Source organism: Phyllostomus discolor, chromosome 9, assembly GCF_004126475.2.
Source record: "Phyllostomus discolor isolate MPI-MPIP mPhyDis1 chromosome 9, mPhyDis1.pri.v3, whole genome shotgun sequence".
NCBI lineage: Eukaryota > Metazoa > Chordata > Mammalia > Chiroptera > Phyllostomidae > Phyllostomus > Phyllostomus discolor.
In genome coordinates, this window is record NC_040911.2 from 104842877 (window position 1) to 104864192 (window position 21316).

Genomic DNA, 21316 nt, shown 5'->3' on the forward strand with positions numbered 1-21316 from the left:
GCGTGTTCTTGGGGGAGGGAGCTCGGAGGCAGCCGATATCCCTACGCGCCCGGTGGAATCCAGTTCCCCCAGGCGCTCAGCGCGGCCGCGATTGCCCCTGCGGGCGCGCCGGGCCGACCGCGGGCCCTGCTCTCGGGCGGGGTGGGGACAGCGTCTGGGGCCGCCTCCTCCCTCCTCCGGCGCCCCCCAGGCTGGGCGCGCGGCGTAGCCGCCGAGTCAGTAGAGGCTCTGGGGCCGGGAGAGCGCGGGCGCAGCGGGCGGTGTGCGGTGAGGGCGTGCGCGGAGGGCACGAGCAAGGGAGTGAGCGCGGCGGCGGCCGTGCGTGCGCTCCGCTGGTCGCCACAGGTTCGCCCCGCAGCCCGAGCCGGGCGGGAGGTCCGGAGGAAGCCGCCGCAGGATCGGAGCCCGGAGGGAACCCGCAGCCCCCGGAGCCTGGAGTCGGAGGAGGAGCGGGAACCACAGCCCACGGTGAGCGCCAGCCCTGGTCAGGGGTCAACCGCGGTCGGGGTCCCGCGCTTCCCGCCTGAAGACGCGCCCCATCGCTCTTCAGCGCTCTCGCCTGGGGCTCCCCCATTCTTCCCCCGTGGGAGACGCGCCCACCTTCTGGACTCCGAGCGGTGGAGGCGCCAGACGGAGCCTGGACCCGACGAGCAGCGCGCGGCACCCCGCCCAGCACGCCTGCCATGCACCTCAATAGCTCAGCGTCGGGCTCCCAGGGCGCGGGCCGCTTCCCGCTGCCGCCGTCGGGGCTGGATGAGGCGCTGCTGTCCCCAGACCTCCGCAACGGCTCCGGCAACGCGTCGGAGCCCGCGGGAGCCTCTTCCGTCAGCGACCTGGACGTGGGCACGGACGTCTACTCCAAGGTGCTGGTGACTGTGGTGTACCTGGCGCTGTTCGCGGTGGGCACGGTGGGCAACGCGGTGACCGCGTTCACGCTGACGCGCAAGAAGTCGCTGCAGAACCTGCAGAGCACGGTGCACTACCACCTGGGCAGCCTGGCGCTGTCTGACCTCCTCATGCTGCTGCTGGCCATGCCGGTGGAGCTGTACAACTTCGTCTGGGTGCACCACCCCTGGGCCTTCGGCGACGCCGGCTGCCGCGGCTACTACTTCCTGCGCGACGCCTGCACCTACGCCACCGCCCTCAACGTGGCCAGCCTGAGCGTGGAGCGCTACCTGGCCATCTGCCACCCCTTCAAGGCCAAGACCCTCATGTCCCGCAGCCGCACCAAGAAGCTCATCAGCGCCATCTGGGTCGCCGCCGGCCTCCTGGCGGTGCCCATGCTGTTCGTCATGGGCCAGCAGAACCACAGCTCCGACGGCCAGCACCCCGGCGGCCTGGTGTGCACCCCGGCCGTGGGCACCCCTGCCTTCAAGGTGGTCATGCAGGTGAGCAGCCTTTCGGGGTGGGGGCTGGGAAAAACCGGGGTCTCACCTGGGGTGAGTCCTCAGGGAAGCCCCAGTGGGCCTCCTCCCTTCACCCCAAAAGCCATTTCCTGTGCATGTGCCCTGAGACGCCTGAGGCCCGGGAAGAGGAGGCAGGAGGGGCGGGGCTCGGGAGCAGCCGGCCCCGCTCCTGATCACCTTTCACCCTGGGGCTGCCAGGCCTCGGCCCTCGACCAGTCCCCTGGTTGTGTCTCGGAGTCTGGGAGCGAGGGTCATGGCCGCCCTGGGGGCACCAGGGTCCCCGTGTGCCGGCCTCTCCCAGGAGGATCCCTTTCGTGGGCTTCTCCACGGGCATCCGCCCCAGGAGGCCGGGTCTGTGGTCTGCAGCAGGCGCCCCCACCCCGGCTGCCCGGCCCCGCCCACACTCGGGCGACAGCTGACCCTGACACCCAGTTTGGCCTCAGTTTCCCCGCACGAGCCCCGACCCCGGCAGGCAGAGGGCTTGAGGGGCAGCGGCGGGCGTTCCGGCAGGTCCCTGTGCCCCGCAAAGCTCCGTGGTGACCCCGCCGTCCTGGCTGGGGAGATCCTGGGGCGTCTGGGCGTGGCGGCGGGTGGGGGGGGCACTGTGTGAAGCGGACAGCCCTGCAGCCCAGAGACCAGCCGCCCTCGGGGTCTGAGCAAAGAGCAGGGAACCCAGCCGGGTGGGACCCGCCCTGGAGACGGGCTGGGAGGAGGGGCCTGGCGGGGCAGGGGGTCCGCCCCCCCCCAGAAGGCTGTTCAAGCAGAAGCTGCCAGGGAAAGGCACCCACAGAGGAAGGGCCGGCAGAAATGGCGCTGGGAATGGCACAGTGGCCCCAGGACGTGGGTGGCCACGGCAGTGCAGGGCAGGATGGGGGTGCAGGCGAGGGAGGGTCTGGGTGAAGGGGGGGCAGAGCCTGCTGTACCCAGCCCCCCCGCAGCCACACCCGCCTCCCTCCGGCTGCCTCCTCGGAGGTCCAGTGGGCGGGGACAGCAGAGGGGGCAGGGGCTGTGGCCGGCAGGTGGCTGTAAAGCTAAGGCCCCCCCCTCCCCCCCCACCTGTGCTGAGAACGTGTGTCTGCAGGTGCCCTGGGGGGAGAGGCCCCCCTTTCCCAAGGCGCCTCTCAGGGTGGGGGAAGTCGGAGGAGGGCTGCCCCCACCCCCACCTTCCCTGCGCTCCAGGCGAGGGCACCCAGGGGAGTGCAGTCACCACCCCCTCTCCGAGCTGGCCTGCCCCCGCCCCTGTCTTTGACCGGCTGTGCCCAGGGGCCCCTCCCAGCCCGTGCTGGGGGGTCGGGGGGCAGCAGCCACACCACCGGCCTTCGAAGGTGCGAAGCCATGGCAGGGTCCGGTCGGCAGCCTGCTGCCCAGCCGGAGACGCCCCCACGCAGACCCCGAGTGCTGGGTCAGGAGTCATGGGGGTCTGTCCTCATCAAACCCAGGGCAGAGGGGGCACAGCCCCCCCACCCAGAGAGCACCCTCTCCCCACCCCCACGGCCTCCCCCCTGTTCGTCCCACGGAACAGACACCTCGCTCTGCCTCCCAGAGGGCCACTGCTCTGAGTCGGTGGGGGCGGCTCCGGCACCCAGAGCCTGGGGCGTGTCCCGGCCACTCGCCCTGGGTGTCCACGGTGGCCTGGCCTTGCTCCCACACCTGCATGTGCCGAACGCTTGTGGGCTTCCCAGCACCCTTGGGGGCTCTGGCTGCGCCGGTGGGGGGCCATTAATGAGACGCTTGTCCACGTGTCCGGGGGCGTCAGCTGCCCTGGGGCTCCGGTGTCCGCCCAGGGCGGCTCCGCCGGCGCTGCTCACGGGGACCTGGCCTCGGCCCACCCCCTTCCTCTCCTCCGCCGGCCCTCCGCCATCTCGGGACACGGTCCCCTCCCCTGGGGAGGCGTCCTCGGGGCTCCCGGCCACCGGGCAGATCTGGGCACACTGCCACTGCTTTTTGAGTGACTCCTGACCAGGGAGGGGCTGGCTGCCCGCGGCCCCATGTGTTCCCCGCGTCCTGTGGGTTTGGGGGTCCTGCCAATCTCGGGGTCCCTTTCCACAACAGGGTCCCTCCCGGCCGCCACGCTTGTGGCCCCTCCCGGGCACTTGCAAACAGGTCCTGTTTGGAAATGAGGTAGTTTGGCGATCAGATTTCCGAGTGACGGTGAACCGTGGTGAACATGGTGGGGGGGGCATCGAGGCCTGGGGACGTGCGTCCCCGGCCAGTCCCTGCTCCGACCCCCACCCTCCCGAACAGACCGTGGGTCGGAGGATTGGCGGCAGGGGCAGAGGACGCCGTGTGTGAGCGAGCGGCCGTGTGCCCGTCCCCAGAGGACGTCCCCCCCAGCGTCTCCGAGGTGCTGGCTGTGCCCGCGTGGCCCTGCCCGCGGGGGCTGAGTGCTGCTGGGTCCCCTGCCGATCCGGCCGGCCCCACGCTCTGACCTCAGATGCGTGTCTGCTGCGACAGGTTCCGTGTCAGTGGCTCCGGAGGGGGCAGGGCCCCTGTGGGGCCCCCGGAGAGGGCCCACCATGCTCTACCCGGCAGCCTGCAGGGCAGCGTGCAGAGAGCGGCATCGCCAGGGAGGGTCCTGTGTGTGTCGTGGCGGGGGGCTGGTCCCGCTGTCGCCTCGTTACTGCCATTTGTGGGGGGCCCTCTAGCAGTCCGAGCCCACCTGCCCCAAGTCCATGGGCCCCGCCATGGGGCCCAGCAGCAATGCGATGTGTCTCCGTGGAGGCCGCCCCGAGAGACCGGTGCACACGCAGTGGGGGACGACGAAACCAGGCCACCAACCACTGTCTCGGGGTCTCTGTCCTCTGGTGCCACCGGCTGCGGCCCGTGACCACCCCCCACCCCCACGGGGGGACGGACGCCCGTTTCCGGGTCTGAGCTGTAAACCCGCAGGAGCCCGGACGTGGGTTTACCCCGAGGGCCGACCAGGGGTCGCAGCGCTGGGACGCTCGGGGCTGAGGCTGCACAGACCCCCCCCCCCCCACTCAGGTGTCTTCCGGGATCCCCGGCTCCAGGTCTCGTATCGAGGGCCGTCGGCCGATCCTGGTTTGTGTTTCTCGGGGGCGGGAGACACCAGAGTGTTTTCTGCAGACGGGTCCGAACGGCCGCGACCCTCCGACCTGGCTCTTCCTCCTGCAGACCCTTCGGCTGGCCCGGGCCCTTCGCCTTCCACGTGCAGCTCGGGGTCAGCGTTGCAGTCCCCGCGCGTTGGAAGCCTGCGGCGGTTCTGAGCGGTTCCGGGCGGTTCCGACGGGCCGTGCTGGACGCCGGGCCAGTGTGGGGTCGTGGCCCCCGCCCGGAGCCGGTCGCCCTCAAGCTCAGTGCCTGGCTGGTCACTCGGGGCCCCTTGCACTGAGCCCGGCCGAGGATTTCAGCGGGCAGGGCCCCCACACGGAAACCCTTCGTGTTTGCTCTCGCGATGGCGGCTGTCGGCCCGCAACACGCGTCTGCGTTTTCAAGGTGTGGCGACGCCGTTCACACCCGACCCTGCGACCCTGCCCACCCTCCCGCCTCACCTGCAGGTCTCTCTCTCTCTCTCTTTTCTAAAAAGACTTTATGTATTTATTTTTAGAGAGGGGAAGGGAGAGAGAAAGAGAGAGAAGCGTCCATGTGCAGTTGCCTCTCCTGCGCCCCCTCCTGGCGACCTGGCCCTAACCCAGGCTTGTGCCCTGACTAGGGATCGAACCGGCAACCCTTTGGTTCGCAGGCTGGCGCTCAGTCCACTGAGCCACACCAGCCAGGGCTGTTAATTATAGCTCTTTTTTTTTTTTTTAAGAGAGAGAGAGACACCAGTTTGCTCTCCCACTGATCGGTGCCTCCTGGGTGGATTCTGGTGTGGGCCCTGACCGGGGATGGAACGGTCACCGGGGCCTGGCTCCGAGGGTCCCAGCCCCCCGGCCGCCCCAGTGCCACGCCCCTGCTCTGAAGGTCACGGTCAGGACAGTGTCCTCGAGAACAGAAACGGGTGGGTGACGGTGGGCTCCCCTTGTGCGTCCCCCCCTCGGGGACCAGGTCCCGCAGTGTGGCTCGTCCGGTGTCTGCAAACCGGGAGCCCAGCCGGGCAGCTGTTTGCACAGGAGTCGCGGCGGCCCAGGGCCCCCCCCACCCCCGGGGGAGTCTTCCGTGGACCTGAAGCGCCGCCGCCGCTTTCAAAAACATCTGAGGTAGTTGATGGGAAGAGCGGGCTGGGGGGGATTGTGGAAACACTGTTGCGAAAGGGCACTAAGAATGCGAGGAACAAAGCCGGAGGCGGCGGCGGCGGCGTGTTTGGGGAGAGCTTAGACAGAGAACATCTTTAGCCCTTTGTCTGCTGAGAGGTGGATTTATTGCGGATTCCAGCCACTCCCCCTCGTCCTGGGTGAGGACTGAGCCTTCCCGGGAGAGCCCCTCGCTCCGGCAGCTCCAGAAACCGGAGCCGCCTCCCGCCCCCTGAGCCTGGGGGAGCCCTGGGCTGGGGGGGCCGGGGCTGTTGGGGGTGACCCCCGTTTAGGAATTCAGCCGGAACGGCGGGCAGCGGGGGCAGAGGGCGGTGTCCGGGGCAACTGTAAGTCCCCACCCGGCTGGGCCCCCCGGGCTCTGGCTCCCGAGGGCCGGGGGCAGTGGAAGTGCATCCGGGCCGTGTCTCTGGGGACACGTGTCCCTGCGGAGACCCGGGCGCCGGGCCGGGCAGGACACGCTGCCGTGGGGCCAAAGGCGAGCACTCGCTGCGCTCTAAGTGAGCGGCCTGGGCCCGGCGCCCGGCAGGATGCTCTCGGACGGAAGCAGCTGTCGGGGCCGGAATTTATTTATTCCCCAGACGAGGAGAAGCCTGCTCACCGGACCCTCCCCTCCCCCAGGACCCGGGGCTGGGCTCAGGAACCCCCGGGGGGGGCACCCGGGGGGGGGGCCGGGGTCCTTCTTGGACACACCGCCTGGAGAGCCCCCTCTGGACCGCCCTCAGTATGGGGAGCCCCAAAACACCCCCCGTGTGTTCCCCCTCCAGCCGTGGGCCTGGGGAGGCCGGCAAACTCGGGACAAGCTCTGCGGCTTCTGCAGAACTCGCCGGGGGTCTCCAGTGGTCCCCCCACCGTCCCCAACCATGGGTCAGGGGTGCGGGGGACAGGGCAGGAGACAGGGCAGAGAGAGGACGCCCCGGGGCTCCTATATCCCCACAGGCCAGCTGCCCGATGCCTGGATGCTGCCCAGCCCTGAGACCCGTCCTGTGGAGGAGGGGGTGGGCCGCTCCCCCCCGCCCCCCTGGGGGGTGTCCGCCCCCACTTCGGGCTGTGAGGCGTGGTAGGAGGAGGGGCAGGCGAGGGCCCTGTGCGTCCTCAGAGGCCCGGAAGGTGGGGGACAACTGGGCGGCCAGACGGGCACTTGAGCGGTGGCTGGGGGTCAGGGGTCCCCCCCCCGTGCAAAGGGGCTTGTCTGGACCAGGGGGAGCCTCTGGAGTCCCCCCATCAGACTTGCCGGCGGACAGGACGCAGAGGGTGGCGGGGCGCTGAGGCCGGTCGTCCTGACCGTCTGTCCGAGTGGAGGACGCGACGGAAGTGCCCGCATTCGTGCGGGTCTGGGGAACCACCTGACACACTCAGAAAGCTCCTGGGTAGCAGCTGGGGCAGGTCCTTGCATTGTGAAGATGGTCCGTGACACCCTTCGTCACTAAGGCCACGGGGAGGGAGCGCCACGGGCCTCTGGAACGGACGTGCTCATGGCCGGGGCCGTGGTCACCAAGCCCTGTCCCAGTCCTGGGCTGACGGAACAGGGGCCAGAAGGAGCCGCCTGGGGCCTGGGACCTGCCACGCCCGACCGAGACCCAGCCGGGCCGGCAGCGTGGGGACGCCAGCCCCTGGCGGCCTCCCCCAGCCGAGGGGCCCCTCTGGGGTGGACGTTTGAAGCCTTGAGCGCCGGTGTCAGCCTGTTCTGGGGGCACTTCCTGCTGCGTTTAATGGGGGCCCTTCCCTGACCTTTGAAACTAATGCACAAAATAGAGGGGGCACCCCGGGATCGATCCCCCCTCCTGAACTGGGAGCTGGGGTCACGCTGCAGGAGCCACAGTTGGGAGTCAGGCCCGGGGCTCCGGGGGCGGGGAGGGGCCCATTCCCGGGAGCTGGCCACCCGGCCGCAGCTCCCACCTGCACGGCCGATAAATCAAACTTGCTCTCGTTCCTCCCCCACAGGGGGGATGGGCGGCCGCTGTCGGAGGGCGGAGCCCGGGAGGCCGAGGTTCCACTGTGTTTAGACTCGGGGAGAGAGAGAGAGGGACATCGGGGTGAGGGGAAGACATTGATCGGTTGCTTCCCGAAGGGGCCCTGACCGGCAGTCGAACCCGCAGCCTGTTGGTGTGAGGGACAACGGTCCATCCCACTGAGCCCCCGGCCAGGGCAGGACGGGCTCTTTGTGGCCAAACCCAGGGAGGGGCCGTTCCCCGCGGCAGAGGGAGGCCCCGTGGGACCGGGCTCTCTGCATGTCACCTGTGAGGGGCCCAGTGCCCCCGCCGGCCGCACACGGTCCCAGGAGACCCCCAGGCTCCCGTTGGGGGGCAGGCCCTTCAGGGGGGGAAGCACCTCACAGGGGCCGCTGTGTCCTGCTCAGCCTGGGCCCCTGGGCCCGAGGCCGGACTTGTCTTCGGTCTGTGGGAGCGGCCTGGGGGCGGGTGCCCCTCCCAGCCACCTCTGGGTTACGACAAGTCCCTCCTCCCCTCCCCTGCCTCTGTCCCACTGGGGTCGGGGCCGCAGTGGGCGGCCCAGGCAGGGGGACGTGGCTGAGTCTGGGGGAGAGGGGCCTCTGGCAGCCGGCAGCTTTGAAGTTCCAGAATGTTCTCCAGTGAGACGCCACCGGGGACCCCGATAGGAGGTGGAGAGGGGTGGCGCCGGGGCAGGGGGGCGCGGAGCGTCGCAGCCGGAATGTTCTCAGCGGCTCTGGACGTGCAGACGCCGGGGGCTGAAGTGTCTCCGGCCAAGTGGGCAGGACGGGACCCCGGGAGGAGACGGGTCAGAGAAAAGTGTCCGGGTGACCGGTCACACCAGGGGAGCCGCCTGCCCCCCTGCAGCCCTGCAGCCCCGCAGCCCCGCCCCAGGCTCCTCCACTCACCCCACCGTCCTTCCGAGTCCTGAGTCCTGGCTCCTCTGGGCCGTCAGAGCCTCCCGCCGCCCCAGGCAGTCCGTCCAGGGTTGCTCCAGGTTTCCAGGTCAGGCGGAGAGTTCCAGAAAGCTGGGCCTCAGTGGACGCACTAGGGCCCAGGTGGGCAGCTGGGGAGGACACGGCGTGGTGGTCCTGCTTCCTGGGGCGGGAGAGAGAGGCACAGAGGGGCAGGGAGGGGCACCCCTGCTGCTGGCCACTCATGACCAGGGTCCCGGCGGACAGGGAAGATGGCGAGACTCGGCCGGCGAGCTGGCCGAGGGCAAGGAGCCACGGCCGGGAGGGACACGCAGTTAAGCCACCACCTCGGCGAGGCCTTGGGACAGCCGGCACGCGGCTGTGCGGTCCCCGGCTCCGACCCTCCCAGCCACACCGCACAGGTCCCCCCCGCCTCTGTGCGGGGCACCGAGCAGTTGGAGTCCGGTGGGGGCTGGGGCGAGGTTTGCCCGGGGCCGCCCTGGCATGGACGCCGCCCCCAGGGAAGGGGCCACCTGGCAGCGAGGTCGTGCTGCGGCCCCGAGACGAGGCCAGAGAGCCCCCCGGCCCCCCTTCAGCCCCAGGAGGACCCCAGAAGGCGGCCTCACCAGAACCTGTCCCCCCCAGAGCCACAGAAACGGGATTCTGTTGCCCGTCGGCTGCTCCCACTGTGGTGCTCTGCTGCGGTCATTCATTCATCCCCTCACTCAGCGTCTCCGAGACCCGGGTGGGAGGGGCGGGGGGCACCAGGCTCCGTCCAGGGCAGGAGCCCTGGGGGGCAGGGGGACGGGGGGGTGGGAGAACAGCCTGTGCCCTCCCAAGGACAGGACAGAGGGGAGGGCCCAGGCGGGGGGCAGCACCAGGTCTCGGGAAGCCGGCCGCTCAGAGGCTGGCCTGTCCCCACTCGGTCCCGGCTTCATGGCCCCCCCCCCCTGTCCACAGTTCTGCAAATTGCTGCGATTTGGGCAGCGGAAGAGGTGGGGCGGCGGGCAGGGAGCGGAAAATGCCTCATTTGCTTTCCTCAAAGGCGGCCGGTGGTGCAGCCAGATTGCGGCTCTCGCCAACAAAAACCCCAGCGGCGCGGGCTGGAGCTCTCCGGGCCTGACAAACGAACCGATTACGTCTTTGTGACAAACCGTTATTAGGAGGGAGATTGAATCCCTTTCGTGGGTGGAGGAACGGTGCAGGCCCAGGGGCCCGGGGACAGGACAGGACGCCCTGAGCAGCCTCCCCGCCTCCCCCCGCTGCCCGCTGCCCGCTGCCCGCTGCCAGCCGGAGCCGGAGCCGAGGACAGGGAGCCGGTCTGCGGGGCCGGTCTTCCAGGGGCTCCGGCCCCTCTTTATGGGGAGGACGCGGCCCCCCCCTCAGGAGGCACCAGCACGGGGCGCTGGGCCCTCCCGCTCCTCAGTCCGGGTGAGAAACACAGAGTCTGGGCCCCTCGCTCGCCGCTGCCCGGCGCACACGCGTGTGTGTGTGTGTGTGTGTGTGTGCGCACACACGCAGCCGCCGCTCCGCGTGCTCTGGGCCTACGGCTCGCGGAGGCCAGTCGCAGAGAAGCGGCGTGTCGGGACGGAGAGGAGGGTGGCCGTTCGCCGACGTGGCCGTGCTGCCCGGGACGTGCCCTGGGAGGGGATGCAGGCTCCCCACGGCCCCCCCGGCGGCCCTCGCCGGCCCCTCGTTCCTGCCGACCGACTTCCTCCTGAGGGGACCCCACCCAGCCAGGCTCTCCCGCACGTGGGGGCTGCCGGGGGGCCGTGGTGCTGGAGCCCTAACCGCAGCCCTAACCGCAGCCGTGCCGGGGAGGAAGCCCCAGGAGGAGGGTGGCCGAGGGGGCACAGAGCGTCACAGTGTCCTGAGGGCCACACCAAGCCCAAGGGACACCAAGGTCCCCGCCAAGCCCAGGGACTTGGGAAGGAACAGCCGGATGCCGACTGGGCTGTGATGAGTCCCTTCCCCTCCCCTGCTGGCTGCTGGGCTCCGGCCCGCCGTCATCAGATCTACCTAAGGCAGGACAGAGCGCCAATTCTGTTGGCAGGAGCCCGGACGCTGGGCCCAGAGCCAGACGTCCACAGGGACCAGAGGGACCCGCTCTGCCCGCGGACGCAGCCGGGTGTGTGCTCGACTGCCCACACGGTCACGTGCAGGAGAACGTGCCACATCGTGGGGCTGGAGACTCGGCTGCTGGCGCGGACGGGCACACGGAGGGCGTGCAGCTGGCCGGCTGCACGGGTGGGGGGTGGGGCGAGTCCCCAGGCCCAGCCAGGCTCCGGCTGCATCAGGGAGGCTCCCTGTGCGCAGCCGGCCGGCAGCTCGGGGGTCCCAGGTGTGCAGGCCTTGCTGCCCCGCCGCCGCCGCCGCCACGGGATTGTGAACAGCCACCTGCGAACCCACTCCCAGGGCCCATGCAGCCGCCACCGCCAGGGGTCCTGGTCAGGTCCCGCCCCCGGCAGGGGGCGGTGCTGGGGGGGGTCGGAGCATGGTGCTCCCTGGGCCTGACAGCTGTCCACTCTCAGCCTCCGTCTTGCCCCAGTTCTGCCCGGCACGGGGTGGGGGCCGTGCACCAGGGCCTGGCGTCCACCCCTGCTCACTGCTCTGACCCCCGCCCTTGCCAAGGACTGTTCAAGCCCCTTTGCTGCTGCTGGGCAGACGGCCCCCAGATCTGAACGTTCGTGGGGCCTTTCAGCCAGCGGACATCTGGAGACACGGGGAGGGGGCCCACGCCCGCGGGGGGCTCCCCACCCTATTCTAGGAGGCGCAGGAGGGACCGAGAAGCAACTCGCCACCCGGCTGCTGCGTCCAGGGCAGGAGCTCTCGGCTCAGACCAGGTGCCCAGGGCGGGCCCTGTGCGCTGCCATGGGGGGAGGGGCCCCAGCCTGCCCCCCCGCCAGGAGGACACCGCCCCGGCACAGGCGCAGGGAAGGCCACTGCCCTGGTCTGACTGAGAGTCTCCCAGCGGCCCAGCCGGTGCCGGGGCGGCCCCACGGCCGGGAGCAGACAGGATGCGGCTCCCCAGGGGCTTCTGTTCGGCCCTCACGGCTGCGGCTCTGGCGCCCCGGGGGTGGGGGGGGAGACACCCCACACAGGGGCTGGAGCGCCCGCCCACCCCTCCTCAGAGGGCAGCAGGGGTCTGGGGACAGGTGGGGTGCTCTGGGTGGCCTCTGCCCCTGGCTGGCTTGGTCCCTGCCCGCCCCGTCTGCCCTACCCAGCACCCGCCCCCCAGGGCAAAGCGGGCCGCATTGTTGGGCACTGTCCATGGTGCTGAATCCCGAGGCTCCTGGGACGGACGCCTCCTATCCACTCCGGGTCCACAGAGACTCTGGTCCAGCCTCTCCCAGGGGCCGGGGCAGAGCAGAGGGCCGGCCAGAGAAAGGACAGAGGTGGACAGGCGTTCGACCCCGAGAGGTCACCAAAGACTGAAAGTTATTCTCAAAAATGCTCCATTACCACCGCCAGACGTGTGCCCCCTCTGGGGAGCTGGGCGGGGGCACCCACCCAGCAGAACTTCCCGAATGAGAATGGATCTGGCTGTCGCCTCCGCTCCCCGTGCTCCTCTGAGTCGGTCACCCTGCGCGGGGCACCCGCCCGAGATGTGCGGGGTGAGTGCTCTGTGGCGGGTCAGACCGGGTCTCACCTCACCACTGGGCTCATTCCTGGGCCTGTGTGTCTCCCCCGCTAAGGTGAGGGTGCCGGGAAGAAGGGCTCTTCCTTCCCATCTGGCCGCCGCCGTCCGGGGAGCCAAGGCGGGCTCCACAGAGCGACGGGGCAGGACACGGCCGGACGCTTCAGGGTGCGCCGCCAGCCATCTGCGCTGCGCCGCCCCACCCCCGCCCCGCCCGGCTGATGGAGCCGCAGGCTGGGCCCCGAGGGCCCCGAGTCCTCCTGGGTCCGTGACGGTCCCACGGACACGCCGATCCCTGAGGCTGCGGGAAGGGACCCTGACGCCCGGCGGGTCCGCAGCCTGGTCCCCAAGCACAGGGAGCGGCGAGGGCTGCCACCTGCGGCCACAGGAGCCTCGGCCCGGGAGACGGCCACGCGACCCACCACAGTGCCGGGGGCGGCAGCTCAGAGACAGCGCGGGGCCCCCCAGCCCCACCGTTACCGCCGGAGAAGCAATGTCTGCGATGCCCTTCCCTCATGAGCGGTTTAGGGCCGTGCAAAATGCGCCGTGGGAAGCCAGCAGCTTCTACGCGTGGATCCGAGGTGCCTGTGCAGCGCGGGGCAGGTGGCACCCTGAGCGCGGCGTCTGGCCGACGTGGGCCGAACGCTGGGAGCCAGCCGGGGAGCACGGGCTGGAGGCACTGCATGCCCTCGATCGTATCAGCCTGGGTCTGCACGTCCCACTCCCTGGTGGCGGGCGGCTGAGCTGTGCGGGGCTGAGCCCTGAGCCTCACCCAGTCCACCGGGACCCCCTCCCCTGGTGGCCTCTCAGGCAGGAGATGGCCCCGTAGCCCCTCCAGGCCACACACCCCACCCCACGCCCAGGCCGGCCCGTCCGCCCGGGGCTCAGAAATGCCAGCAGTTCCGGGACCGGCCAGGGCGCCGCCCCAGAGCCCCACACCGGAGTTCCGGGCGCCGGTCTGGCTGTCTCCCAGACGCTTGTCACTGTGGCCTGCACGTGTCCTGCTGGGCAGCTGACCTTTGAATGCAGGGACCCAGCGGCACCTGGAGCATCAGATGAGGCACAGCCGCAGATCCCCCAGCTGAGGGCGAGGCGTCGCCCCGGACGATACTGGGGCGCAGGCGGGAGGCAGCCGATCCAGGTTTCTCCCCCACATGGGCGTTTCTGCCTCTCTCCCTAAAGCCCAGCGATGTGTCCTCCGGGAGGGGTGTTTAAAAGCCCCCTGCAGCGTGCTCTCCCGGCTGGTGGGGCCGGTGCCCCCCGCCCTGCACGGACCCATCGCTCAGCCTGTCCAGAAATGTCCTGGCTGTCCTCAGATTATACGTTTTTTTTTCTCCACCGGAGTCTCGGCATTAGCCTGTCTGCTCCCACGTCACTGTCATGTTTTATTGGGACAAATGCACAGCACACACAGCCTGCTCGTGCCCCGCGTCTCCGTCCGGGGCCTGGCTCCCCCTCCTGCGGCTGTCCTCCCCCGTCCCCCGGAGGTCCTGCAGGTGGCTGACCCTCTGCTCGTCGATGGGGCGGGGAGCCGGCTGCTCCCCGGCTCCCAGCGTGGCGGGTGGAGGGCCGAAAAAGGGACCCGGCCTGAGCCCCCATCCCTGCCACGCGTCTTGCTGAGAGAAGGCAGACCCCCAGGAGGTGGGCACTCCCCCAGCCCAGACTCTGGTCTCCAGGCTGGAGGGCGGGGGAAAGCGGGGGGGGGGGCCCTCCCCTCCCCTGGAGTCACCACTGGCCTGAGCACCACCGTCTCTGCGCCCAGGGCCTCCCCCCCTCCGGGTCTGCTCAGGTGGGCCTGCCGGGCCGGGGCCTCCTCCCCTCACCCAGGACCTCCGGAGCCAGGGCCTGGACCTCTTCCACCAGCGGGAGCCCCCGGGGACCTCGGGCCAGACCCCACAGCCCACCGGCCCAGCCCTGGGCCGCAGCCTGTGGCCCCACCCGACTGCCGGTGCTACTAGCTATTTATGCTGCCTGCCTGCCTGAGCTGCAGTATTTTAAATGTTTGGACGTTTAAAATCTGTGTTGGATACATTCGTTCTGTTTAAATCCTGTCCAGCTGCAGTGACTCACCGGGAACCCGTTTGTCTGCTGGGCGCGGGCCCAGCAGCTCCCGGCTCCCCTGTGCAGCTCGCCGCCTGGCCCCGAGCCCCGGAGCCTCCCCAGGGCTGCCCCTCACCGTCCCGCGAGAGGCGGGCGCGGGACAGAAAGCAGCGAGACCGAGGCAGGGGACGGCGCCCCCGCTGGGGGGACGCGGAATAGCAGGGTGCCGGGCGGGCCAGCGCGGAGAAGGCCGTTCCCCGGAGAGACTGGGCGGCCCCGGGCGGCGCCTGGTCCTCCGGTTCATCGCGGCCCTCGTGCAGGTGGGGCTGGGGGTCAGCGGAGGCCCGGGTGGGGCCTGGCGCACCGCGGGGGCCCCGCCAGTGCCCCCGATTGCAGGACAGAGCCCCCCGACATCTGGCACCTCTCGCACTGCTCGGTGGCTGCGGGGGCTGCGGGGGCTGCGCGGGGTGGGGGTGGGGAGGTGCCGCATCCACAGGACAGCACGGTGAGTGACTGCCCTCGCCCTGTGAGCGCATCCCGGTCCTCCGGTTGGGGAGGCTCCACTCTCACGGTGCAGAGGCGGCAGGAGGGATGCCTGGAGCCTAGGGGACCCCAAGCCCACACCCCCCGGGCCTCCCCGGGCCGCAGCCCTTCCCAGCGGTGGCTGCGGGGGCCACCCCAAGCCGCCCGGGGCTCGGAAGCTGGGAACCCGCCTTGGGAGCAAGCAGGTCGGCGGGCGGGACGAGCCGCCGCTGCCCGGCAGGGGGCGCTGCGGGGCCTGCCAAGCGGGGCGCCGGGACTCGACGCGCGTTCGAGCGCATTTGCCGCGGATGAAATCCCTGCGCGGCTTTGACCCCCGCCAGGCCGAGGCCTGCGCAGCAGCGTGCACGGCCCGTCCGGGCTGCGAGCCCCCGCGCTGCTTCCCACGGCCCGGCCCAGCTCCGCCGCCCGCGGTTCCGGTCAGTCGTGAGCAGCAGCGCCACCCCCGGGAGGAGGCCCGGCCGCCCCCGCCAGCATGCACAAGCCCAGCAAGTCCAGTCTCAGCCCAGTGCCCTCGAGGGCCTAGTCAAGTCCACGTTGGCCGGCCCCTTGGCCTCTTCGAGCCCCGGTTCCCCAGATGCGGAGTGGCGCAGGAGGGGGACGCGCTGACAAGAAACCCTTCACAGTGCGCGGGGGGGCGGGGCGGGGCAGGGGAGGGGAGGGTGTGTGTCCACCTGCAAACTGACCGCAGACGGTGGGGGACGCAGGGCTCAGCGTCCTGGCGAGAGGTTGGGCAGGGCAGCCTGGTGCTCAGGGGTGGCGGCCCCGGATGCCCTGCGGCCAGACCTGGGGTCACAGGGCCTGTCCCCTGGCCATAGCCGGACCCCCCGGAGTTTGCCTCCTCACCGCCTGCAGGCTCCCCCTGGGCGGAGGGCTCCCCCCAGGGGCCGGGGAGGCTGCAGACCCGCTCTGAGCCGGGGGCTGGGGGCAGGCGGAGGCTGGAGTCCGTGTCTGCTGCCAGCTCCCCTCCTGACCTGGCACCTCCCACACTCCGCCCGAGGCCCTGCCAGTGGGCCTGACGGGCTCCCCGCCCCCTCTCTCCTCAGGTCAACACCTTCATGTCTTTCGTGCTGCCCATGGTGGTCATCTCCGTCCTCAACACCGTCATCGCCAACAAGCTGACGGTCATGGTCCGCCAGGCGGCCGAGCAGGGCCCGGCGGGCGCGGCCGGGGACAAGCACGCCTCCTTCAGCATGGCCGTGGAGCCCGGCAGGATCCCGGCCCTGCGCCACGGGGTCCGGGTGCTACGTGCGTACCCGCCGGGCCCTCCGAGGGGCGGGGGCGGCACCCCCAAACGGGGCGAAGTTTAGAGACCTGCAGAGTGGGGCATGCCGGGGGCGAGGCTCAGCGTGCTGGCTCCCCCAGGGCCGGTGCCGCTTGTTGCTGCATCCGCCCACCCATCCATCATCCATCCATCATCTCTCCATCTCCATCCACCCACCCATCCATCACCACCCGTCATCCACGTATCCATGTATCCATCATCCATGTATCCATCATCCCTCCATCATCCATGTATCCATCATCTCTCCATCATCCATCCATCATCCATGTATCCATCATCCATGTATCCATGTATCCATCATCCATGTATCCATCATCCCTCCATCATCCATGTATCCATCATCTCTCCATCATCCATCCATCATCCATGTATCCATCATCCATGTATCCATGTATCCATCATCCATGTATCCATCACCACCCATCATCCATGTATCCATCATCTCTCCATCCATCCATCCATCATCCCTCCATCCATCATCCATCCACCACCCGTCATCCATGTATCTATCATCCATGTATCCATGTATCCATGTATCCATCCCTCCATCCATCCCTCCATCACCCATCCACCATCCATCATCATCCATCCATCCATCCATCATCCATCCATCACCATCCATCATCCCTCCATCATCATCCCTCCATCATCCATCCATCACCACCCATCATCCATCCCTCCATCATCCATGTATCCACCATCCATCATCCCGCCATCATCCATGTATCCACCATCCATCATCTCTCCATCACCATCCATCCATCATCCATCCATCATCCATCATTCATCCACCCACCCATCCATCATCCATCTACCATACACCCACCCACCCATCCATCACCACCCATCATCCCTCCATCATCCATCATCCCTCCATCATCCATGTATCCATCATCCACCCACCTGTCACCCATCCATCCATTCATCCATCATCCATGTATCCATCACCCATCATCCATCCACCATCCATTCACTCAATCACCCACTCATCTACCCACACTCGCTCACTCACCAGGCATCCATTCACTCATCCATTCACTCACTCACTCATCGATCCACGCACCCGCTCCGCAGCCCCCCGAGCACTGACTCTGGGTCAGACAGTGGCTCCCAGAGCCGGGGCGACAGAGGCAGGGTCACCCCTCACTGCCTGCGGGAGCCCGGGCTGCACCAGAGGGAGTGAGCCCACGTCACGGGAGCGCACACAGCAGCGAGCGTGAAGAAGCACATGGAGCCACGCTCTGAGGGAGCGACATCCCACTGAGACCGGCGAGACCAGGGCCGGTCGCGGCCCCAGAGCTGCAGGCTGGGGGCGCGGCTGTGCGAAGGCCCTGGCGTGGGGAGGGCTGGCAAGAAAGCCAGCCGGCGCGGGGAGTGGGGTCACGGGCTCGCCCTCTGTGGCTGGCTTGTGTCACTGAGCGCCTGGTCCTCGAGGGGCGGCCACGGAGCCTGTGTCCCCAGGGGCAGGCGGGAGGCACCCTGCTCTCCATTTCCGGAAGAGCTTCCACACTCTCCCAGGGGGGCTGTCTGTTCCCACCAGCGGCGGGTGGAGTTCGCGGTTTCTCCACATCCTAGCCAAAACCGCCCACTTCTCTGGCTGGTCTGCGTCTCTCCGCAGCAGCCGCCCACAGGCTGGGAGGCCGCGCCTCACCGTGGCCTGGGTCTCCGTCTCCCCATCCATGACGCTGGGCGCCTTCTCAGGGGCTCAGGGGCCGTGGGGTGTCTTCCAGGCTGGAATGTCTGTCCGGTCCTTTCTCGCCCATTTCTGAAGTGGTTTTTTTTTTTTTTTTGCTGTTTTGTTCCTGAGTCTGAGAAGCTCTCTGAACTTTCCGGATGTTAATCCTCATCGGACCCTCGATTTGCAAACTCATTCTCCCGCCCTGTGTTGCTGTTCCCTCCGGACCGTGTCCCCCTGGTGCAGAGGCGTTAACTCTCGGGCACAGAACACCCGTCTTTTTCCCGTGCTGCCCGGGCCTCTGGTGCCAACCGTGGCTGCGCCAGGCGCAAAGTTGTGAGGCTTTTGTCCTGGTTTTCTTCGGGGAGTTTTCTGGTTTGCAGTCTCACACGCGGGTCCTCGATCCGTCCAGAGTTGATTTTTTGCATACTCTGCGTGTCTCTGGACTCTGTGTGTGCAAGGCCAGGGTCCCGCTCCGTCCTCACGCACGTGGGTGTCCGGGCTCCCAGGCATCCTTTCCGCAAAGATCGTCCTTTCCCCACTGGACACTCTCCACATCATCAGGGCTCGAGCCGCTACCCCTCCAGGGAGGGCCCCTCCCCAGCCCCCGGCTCTCTCCCCGCTCCCTCCCGCGGGGCGGCCCCACGTGGCTGGCTGTCACTCTGCCCGGCCGCCGCGTCTGCCCGCTGTGGCTTCGGGGCTAAGATCGGAAACCAGGAGCGGCATCCTCCTGCTTCTCCCATCTCTCTCGGGATTGTTGTGGCTACTCAGGGCCCCTGCACATCCCGTAGGAATTTTAGGGTGGGTCGTTTTTCTGTTTCCACGAGACGCGAGACCAGGGTCCCGAGAGAGGCGGCGCTGCGCCTGTGGGTCCGGCGGGCGGCGTTCACGCCCATCAGAGCGCTCAGCCACCAGCCGTCCCCCGCGCCCCCTCAGGCCCGTGTCCCTGTCCCTGTCCCTGTCTCAGGCGCTGTGGTCGTGGCCTTCGTGGTCTGCTGGCTGCCCTACCACGCGCGGCGTCTCATGTTCTGCTACGTTTCCGAGGAGCAGTGGACCACGTGAGTACTGGGCGGGAGTGCGTGCCCCAAAACGGGGGGGCGTGGGGGCACGGAGAGGGGCAGCTCAGGGCAGGGGTGCGGGTCAGGTGTCCCCCAGCTGGGACCAGGCCAGGGGAGGCAGGAGGCCATGGGGGGACAGGCGGCAGCTGGAAAGGAAGGCGGTCCTGGGGCCATCCGTGCTGAGAGTATGAGAAAGGTCCATCCTCAGAGGGACGGGCGGGAAGGGCCGGCTCCCCTGGAGGTGGGAGGAGGGGCGGCAGCTGGCCGGAGGGGGCCAGGGACTCAGGGAGGGCCACGCCCTTCACAGCGGGCCGCTGTGCCCAGTGGGGCTGCTGGGCCCAAGGGGCACCGGCGCTTCACAGTGAACCATCCGGAGGACAGACCTAGGACCACTGTGAAGTTACAGGGAGCCCCAAATAACGGGTTTCCGAAACTGAGGGCTGCCTGTGGTGAAGTGAGCAGTCTGGTGAGGGAGTGAGGTCCCTGTGGGTGGAGGCAAACAAGTGAAGGGTGAGGGGCCCCGCTGTCCAGGAGGCCTGGAAGGGGTCCCTGCCCCAGCTGTTTGGTTGAGGCCTGGACCCGCTGAGCCCCACAGCCTCAGCGCCTGGGAATCTGCACACAGAGGGGGGCAGGCGTGGGTGGGGGTGCTGCAGGGAGAGGTGGGGATGGGGCTGAGCCGAGTGGCCACACCCTGTGCTCAGGACTCCATGCCAGGCGGGACTGCAGTCAGAGCTTCCAGCTTCTCGGGAGAAGCCGGAACCTGGAATTCGTTACGAAATGCTCTCACACCCCAAACGCACGACCAGTTTTGAGATCGTCGCCCCCAGCCGCCCCCCTGCAGGCGGCGGGGGCCTCGGGCAGCCAACGCCCGGTCTGAGCGCCCCGCCCCCCGCAGGTTCCTCTACGACTTCTATCACTACTTCTACCTGCTGACCAACACGCTCTTCTACGTGAGCTCCGCCGTCAACCCCGTCCTGTACAACCTGGTCTCCGCCAGCTTCCGCCAGGCCTTCCTCGCCACGCTGGCCTGCCTCTGTCCCCCGGGGGCGCGCGGGCGGAGGAGGCCCGCCTTCTCCCGCAAGGCCAACAGCGTGTCCAGCAGCCACACCTTCTCCAGCAACGCCACCCGCGAGACGCTGTACTAGGGCTGGGCGGGCGGGGGGCCGCTGCCCGGAGCCGGAGCCAGAGCCGGAATGAGGGTCAGCGGGGGGCCTGGAACGGGCGCCCACACCCCGGGACCCCGTTTCTCTCAAAGGCTCCTCTCTTGCTGCCCCTCCCCCACCCTCCCCATCCCTCCCTTCCGGCCTCTTGCAAAGCCGGTGAGATCGTTTCTCTCCCGGGCCCCAAAAGAGCCTTTCATGAGAAGAAACTGGTGTCGGGTGAAAGGCCGTCTTATTCCCAGACTGACGGACATTTAGAGAGCAGAGACAAAGGCCAGGGGCGGCTGGGCGGGGCCTGGGGCGGCTGGGCGGGGCCTAGGGAGGCCGTGCCCCCCAGGTGGGCCCTGGAAGGAGCCAGGCTGGCGGGGTGTCCCTCTGCCTCTGGCCCAGCTCGTGTGCAAGTCGGCCCCCAGAGCAGCAGGCACCGAGGGACCCCGCCTCTCCAGGTGACTCCTGCGAAGCTTAGATGTGCCCTAGAGGTGAGCCTGGCGTTGCCGGGCTGCCCCGCCCCTTCCTCCTCCTCCTCCTCCTCCTCCTTCTTCTCCTCCTCCTGGCCAGGGCTCTGCAGGGACACCACCTGTCTGCCGAGGGGGCAGCCTGGCCGGCTGTGCTCCATGCTGGCCTCTTGGGCGGGTCAGCAGGTCCTGGCCTCCCCGTACCCACCCAGGCAGCCCAGGCGAGGGCAGGGTCACGCTCTCTCTCCAGGTGCTCGGGTGAGCCCCAGTGGGCCGCTGGCAGCCGCAGGTGAGGGGGAGGAGCTGCAGGTCCCCGCAGCCCGGTGGCAGGCCGCCAGGCCGAGGCCCAGACCTGCCCGCCACTTCTGGCAGGTGGCCCGGCCCAGGCTTCCAGCACCCAGCACCCAGCAAAGCAGGCACCTCCTCGGGCTGCAGGGGCCGGTCTCCAAACAGAGCAAGCAAGCCTGGCCCCGAGAGGGGCCCCCGACCGAGGCGGGACGAGGTGGGAGCTGTCCCAGACCAGGCAGGGCCTCCAGCGGCAGCTCTGGCCCAGGAGGCAGGGTGCAGGCCTTCTCTCCCTGGCGTGGGGCCCGTGTGCCCGGAAGGGGGCGTGCAGGCAGCAGGCGGCCTGTGTAGGCAGTGCGGACTCAGGACGCAGGGGGCCCGTCCTGGCTGGGGGTCCAGGAGTCAGCCTCACGCCCATGAACCCAGCGAGCAGGCCGCCGTGGCAGCCACGGTCAGTCACCCCAGGCCTGGCCCCTCTGCTGTGAGTGGGTGTGGGGTCTGAGTCCCCCGACGTCCTTCTCTGAGCCACCGGGCCCTCCGGGAACCGGGCCGGGGAGTCGGGCCCACAAGCCAGGCCTGGGCCGAGGCTGGACGCCACTGTCCCCGAGGACCCAGCCGGGCACAGACACAGGGGCTCTCTGAGGCAGGCAGAGCCCCCCGGCCGCCCCACAGCGGCAGCCCCAGGTCCACCTCTTTGTCCT

At 69.2% G+C, this 21316-nt stretch overlaps 1 protein-coding gene across 1 annotated transcript; it reads left to right on the top strand.

Annotated features, from left to right (window-relative positions):
• The first annotated feature begins 502 nt into the window (after nt 1-502).
• On the top strand, nt 503-19875 carry NTSR1 (neurotensin receptor 1). The gene is made up of 4 exons (XM_028523522.2): nt 503-1388; nt 15744-15945; nt 18625-18715; nt 19611-19875. The coding sequence occupies exons 1-4, from the start codon at nt 684-686 to the stop codon at nt 19858-19860; spliced, it is 1248 nt and encodes a 415-aa protein (XP_028379323.1). The 5' UTR covers nt 503-683; the 3' UTR covers nt 19861-19875.
• The last annotated feature ends 1441 nt before the right edge of the window (nt 19876-21316 follow it).